Source organism: Lygodium microphyllum, chromosome 11 (assembly GCF_053477565.2).
Source record: "Lygodium microphyllum isolate KBCC chromosome 11, Lygodium_microphyllum_v1.1.10, whole genome shotgun sequence".
Lineage (NCBI taxonomy): Eukaryota > Viridiplantae > Streptophyta > Polypodiopsida > Schizaeales > Lygodiaceae > Lygodium > Lygodium microphyllum.
In genome coordinates, this window is record NC_141145.1 from 127778497 (window position 1) to 127784953 (window position 6457).

The 6457-nt window shown below is 39.9% G+C and overlaps 1 protein-coding gene across 1 annotated transcript; it reads right to left on the bottom strand.

Moving 5' to 3' along the window:
• Positions 1 to 5268: 5268 nt before the first annotated feature.
• Positions 5269 to 6064, bottom strand: LOC148029358 (uncharacterized). The gene is made up of 3 exons (XM_087688552.1): positions 5840 to 6064; positions 5555 to 5751; positions 5269 to 5446 (listed from the first exon to the last, which is right to left on the bottom strand). Exons 1-3 carry the CDS (start codon positions 6062 to 6064, stop codon positions 5269 to 5271), a joined length of 600 nt encoding a protein of 199 aa, XP_087544678.1.
• Positions 6065 to 6457: the final 393 nt, after the last annotated feature.

A 6457-nucleotide genomic window follows, 5' to 3' on the forward strand; every position in this document is an offset into this window, starting at 1 on the left:
CCTTGATTGCACTTTGATGCCTTATATGGTTTGTTGGGAGTAGGAGAACCTTGCCCTATGCATGTAGGTTATGGCTAGTCTATTGAGTTGTATGCCTACAGATGTTGTGGCAACTCCTTTCCCTAACTAGCACAGTAGATGTCAACTTAAGCTTCTATGTCTGTCTTGTTGTCCAGATACCCACAAGCACGTGTACATGTGTATTTGTTGCATATTTACGATGATTGATTGACATTCCTTCTAACATCATTGGCTACAAATCCATTCTACATCCTTCCTCCAATCAAGCAAGATAGATGCATTCAAGGTCACAAGAAGTAGGATAGTTGGGATGGCTTTGATAGTGCCATTGGTCCTAGTTTTTATCCACATTAAGCAAGCCCCAATGTCCATCTTCTTCTATCTCAATATTATTGTAGCTCGACTTTATCATCCTTTTACTCATTGTTGAATAAATATTAGCTTTGTTATTTTTTCATGAGTATTTAGGTTGCATGTGCATCTCTCTGATGTGGCACACTTGTAGGTGATTTTTGGATGAAGAGTAGTAGAGCTTGTCATTATGTAAATGCAATTTTGAACATGTAATTATGTAAGTGCATTATGTCTCGAGCCTTTGTTTGTATGTGTTTACCAATCTGATGGATAAATGTATCTACACAAGCACATTACTTGTGCTCACTTTTTTCTCTTTTGGATTTGTAGACAACCATGGCATTTGACAAGGCATGATGCATGCAGTACTTCAAGTTGGGGAATTTGTGGAGGCTTGGTGGAGAGAATGAGGATGAATAGCCATTCTTTAGTGTACCTCTCTCTCTCTCTCTCTCTCTCTCTCTCTCTCTCTCTCTCTCTCTCTCTCTCTCTCTCTCTCTCTCTCTCTCTCTCTCTCTCTCTCTCTCTCTCTCTCTCTCTCTCTCTCTCTCTCTCTCTCTCTCTCTCTCTCTCTCTCTCTCTCTCTCTCTCTCTCTCTCTCTCTCTCTCTCTCTCTATAGTTGTGATATTGGTGCTCAACAATGAGCTCATAAAAATCATGACTAAGAGGTGACAAAGTCACCTCTTTCCCTATGTTTTTCCCATTGCATGCACCACAAGACTTTCAAAGGGAAACCTCTATCTTTGTGGAGCAAGTGTAAGCACTATACACAATTGGAGGTCTCTATCACTATGAGGCCCAAAGAGAGATCTCATGTATGATTCAAGATGCACAATGATTGTTCAAGTCTCCCAAGTGGATGGGATGGCAACTAGATGTCCAAGCAATTGCAATGGCAACCATAGTGTGTGTAGTGCCCTTCATGTGTAGCTACTTTGATAAATTCCGGTATAGTTGCCCCCTTTGATACTCTAGTGGATTTCAAAAGATGAATCATAAATTTTCAAAAAAAAATAGTAAAAAAATGATTGACAAGCATCTCCACTCAAGAATTGAAAAGGTAAGTTGGTGACTTAGACTAGGTCTAGGCAGCTACTACTAATCCCTCTATCTTCTCTATTTGTGTCATTGAGCAAGTGGGTTCAAAACTAGTCCAAAACTACAATTTGCTAGGGCCATTTAATGATTTATTGATATTATCCTTTATCTTAGGGGTTATTCCCATCATCCTCATCTAAATCCTCCTTGTCTCACTATTGCTATCATCTTTTGGGTTTGTATCCAAATCCAAGTCACTGCCCTAAGACTTTTGACCTTTTTAAGGGGATTCAAAAGATTTCTTTGACTTCTTGCTAGAACCAACCATCAAGGTTTGTTCCACTGTTAGTAGCTAGAGCCACCGACAAAGTGTGAGAGAAACCTAGAACATAAATACAATACAATATTTTTCCAATAGGCTTAGTATTGGTAATATTGTGGAAAAAAATGTATGTGTATGTCTGTATGGAATTGTTGTGTGATTTTTTTATATGTGCTCACTTTGTGACTATGCTAAAAGAGGATTTCAAGAACATTAAGCAGTACATAATGGCATCATGAATTTTAATTTTCTTTGTGGTTTATGCTCAGATTTCATATTATGGCACCAAAAAGAGTGCGTGGCAAGAGAAAGGAATATCTCTCACATCATAGTAAACATCAAGTCAACATGAAGCTATGTTCGGGATGTGCTCCTAGGCAGATCATAGACAAGGAAGCATCATCACATGTGACAGCTTTGGACACTCCTCCAAAGAAGAAAGGACATGGTCCAAAATAATGTGTGTTCATTGACAATGAAGCACAAGTAGATGGGGACTCTAATACCATTGACGAGATTGCTGAGCAAACAGGTAGACACTTATATGTTCATTTCATTTATATGTCAGTATTGCTTATTGTTACTCATTGTTGTTTATCATTATATATATAATTGCTTTGCTACTATTTTTTTTAATTGTTGTTTCTTAACATCTATGTTTATAGAGACCAATGTGCACCATGAGGGTCTAGACATCAATGAAAAGATGAGTGGTGATCATGCTCAAGGGGAGGCCGAGGATGGAAAACAACAAAGCACTCAAGGCACCTAGGCAAGCAAGTATCTCTAGGCTTGATGAAGGATGTACTGAGCCAATTTTGTGTCAAGAAGAGGACATTGCCTCTTGTCGTGCCTCTTTGTAGATTGGTGGCTTATGAGGCAGTCAGATTTGCCAAAGACGATGCTCAATGGTTGATTCCTTCCTTTGATTCTACTGGTTATCTAGAGACTATGGGACACTTCCTTGTGTCAGTTGCGGGTCCTAGAGGGGAGACCATACCTGTGACAGCCAACAATCTAGATGACTGGGGTCCAATTTGGCATCAAAGAAATGACAAAGCCTAGGCCATTATCAAACTGGAGCTAGACGATAGCTATATCCACCATGTGGATAACTGTGAGACCTCACAGGATACATGGAAGAGACTTGACACCTTGTTCGGTGCACAGTCTAAATCATCAAAGTATGGTCTCCTGATTTAGTTTTTCAGGCTTGAAATGAAGTCTAGGACATCACTTGCCACACATCTAAATTACATGGAAGGACTTCTAACCCAACTTGCAGGAATCAACATTAAAATGGAAGAAGATGTTTGCATTGGTGTTCTACTTAAGAGTTTGCCTCCTGAATATAATAATATATCAACAACTTTAATTAGCATGCCAAATCCTGAACTTGTTGATATCCAGGCATCACTATTAGAAGAGGAAAAGAAGCTAAAAACTAAGGAAGAACCAAGTACCTCTAGAGATGAGCATGCATTATATGTTGGAAACAGGTACAAAGGCAAGAAGGATCAGCTCTTCTGTGACTTCTGTAAAAGGACCGGACACATTGAGAAGTTTTGCCATGCAAGAAAGAGGTCTCAAAAGGCCTATCTTATAGCTGTGAAAGAAGAAGAAGACCATGGACCAAAATAAGAAGATGAAAATGAAGATGAAGACTCCCAGGATCGGAAGGACAAACCTCACCAGTCCTTCTACTCTCATTACTCTGATAGACTATTTTAAAAGCCTTGTATTTCCTAGCCCTAATGCGTCTTGCCATAAGCTTTGTAAACTCCCCATGTAACTTGGCATTACAGTCCCTGTACACTTTGTGAGGCCCTTGTTACAGCCTCTGGATGTCCACCATGTTTTGGTGCCCACACTTAGCCTTTTTCTGTGATAGCCTCTGGTGTCTAACATGTTTGTGGTGTGCCCACACTTTGCAGGCAGTTCTCATTATAGCCTCTACACACTTTGTGCCTTTTTTGTTGTGATTGAGGAGGGGTGTTGAGATTCAAACAATCACACCTACTGACAGCCTCTTTGTATGGAGCTTCAGGGCTAAGGACATGCATGCTTACCTATCCCATATGCACAGTGGTGCCTACTGCAGTTTACTACTTTCCTATAAAGCATTGTACTTACTTCCTTTTCTTAATGCAATGATAGTACTCTTTTCTTTTCAGTAAAGTGTCAATGTTATTGTCCACACACAAGATTGTGTTTATGAGTTCAAGTCTCAATCTTGAAACCTAATTCACTTGTGTGACAGACAGTGTCTAAGTCTATGTCTACATGAGTCTTCTTCCCATCTTTGAACCACCATAGCCATGCTCTAGATCCATGTATTTTCACAAGAAGGAGATGGTTAGAGGAATAGATGAGGCACCCCACAAGGTGGCAACAGGAACCTGTAGACTATTAGGAAGATAAGGTGGTGGAGGTATCCTGGAGGGTGGAGGGATATGAGGCATAGCCTAGGTGGCATGGGAGCATCTAGGACCCCAGTATAGAGGTCTGGATCACTTTTTGCAGCATCCTACCCCAATATAGAGGTCTGGATCACTTTTTGCAGCATCCTACCCCAATATAGAGGTCTGGATCACTTTTTGCAGCATCCTACCACATGAATGGGATGATTCTATCTACATGTCCTACCCAAGAAGGATTGGAGTTGATTTCAACTAGGAGGTTCATGGTAGATACGATTTCCCTTTGATCTACACTGTAAATGCCTCAACCCTTGAAGAAACCTTGATCTTCACCAAAAGGGACCTTCGCCCATCTATAGTAGGTTTCCTCAAAGACTTCTCCTCATGGCCAACAACCCCGACTTCATCACCATGTGTAATTACCTCCGCCTATTGTGAATATTACTAAAATAAAAACCTAATACAGAGGAAGAGTGGTTGCCACCCCTTTTTTTTATATCAATGCTGGGATCGATAGCTCTGCAATGGTGCGCCTCATGATGATAGCCAATCTCTTGCCAGCATTTTGTATAAACCTCTGAGCGACACTAGATTCATTGGGTGTAACCACTTGTTTTTGTCATCTACTCCACCTAGGGGATTTTATTTTTGCGAGCTTTCATTTTCATTCTTTTGCAATCAATCTCATTTTTTCGAGCTTTTTCATGCAACATACATTCATAGGAGCATGATTACTAATTCATAGTCATACAAACTATAGACATGAAGTGACATAAAAATAAAATTGTAATTCTTTATTATTACTAAAATAGTATGACAATTTGTATTTACATAAACACACACCAAGAAAACAAGACCAACGTGGCATATTCTCAACATAACCAACCAAATCAAATATCCTAATGCATGTGATCCCTTGAATAAAGTAATGATAGGGAAAGAAAAACCAATATAGTCACATGCCAACAATATAGTTGAATGATATGGTGTCAACACAACCAACCACAAAGCATAATGTCAGACTAAACAATCTAATAAGTTCGCATACAAAGGGTGGATAAACATTCCCTCTCTCCCTCAGCATAGTACAAGGGTGGATAACCCTCTCTCCCTCAGCACAGTTCCAGTCCACAAACAAGGGTGGATAAACATTCCCCATAGAGCATGTCATCTAGCTCTAGACGCATGCAGTGTCTCATCTCCTCTGCACTGGCCCGTGCCAAACCACCACACCTTACAAACACATCCAAAACATAGTTGTAGCGCTTTGTAAATGTAGCCAATAACCACCTAACCATATCACCAATTAAGATACAAAACATTTGCGACCATGCAAGTAGAAACAATGAAATAACTATATAACAAAACCTGAGAGCAAAAACATACAAAACTACTTACTGATTAAAAATATGAGACCTCTCTGCCCCACCTCTAAGAATGGCACCATCAATACCTGTGGGAAAGACACAATCATCCAACATGTAGCTACGATATGCTAGAAACAACCTCTCTGAAATCTTCTCCCCAACCTCTCTATCGTAGCAAGGTACAACATGACCGGCACGATGCCAAAGACACATTGTAAGATCAAGTACCTATTCATGAGTGAAAATACAATAAGTGATCAAACCTTGTTTGCAATGTATAACAATATGTTTAAAGCATCCAACTTTGTTATCTTACTGCCTCTCTGGTAATAGGGTGCCGATAAGCCTTGGAATTACACATGAGCGTCCAAGTGCGGTGAAGCACAAGCCCCACTCTCACTGCATCCACAATGAACTCACCTATATGCTCTGCCAAGCACATACTAACCAAGAATCCCTCGTCGGCCAAATACTCACGAGCAAGATCCATGCAACCCATAACTAGACCCTTTGAGAATGTATTCCACTTGGGAATAGTCATGTCCTCTAAAAGAAACACAAGGGTCATAACATATGGGAAGTGATTTTGATGTAAACCTTGTATGAGAGAAAACGTAGCTTACCCGATGAAGAGGGACCTAGAGCATCCACAAGCAAGCCCGTAGGAAAATCTGCAAATATCAATCAAGCTACCTCTCGACATGGAATGCCATTTTTGCTATAAAGATCTATCTTCTGTGTTGCAAAAAACTTGTTGATGCTATTCAAAAAACAACACATAGTCATTGATGCTAAGTAAACAATGATGCAATGCTACACGCAAATAGGTAAATTGAGGTTCTTGCAAAACATGGTCACCATGTTTACCTATCAAGGGCAAATCTATCAATCTGAGTCACATGCACTAGCAAAGCATCAATGTATGTTTGATATT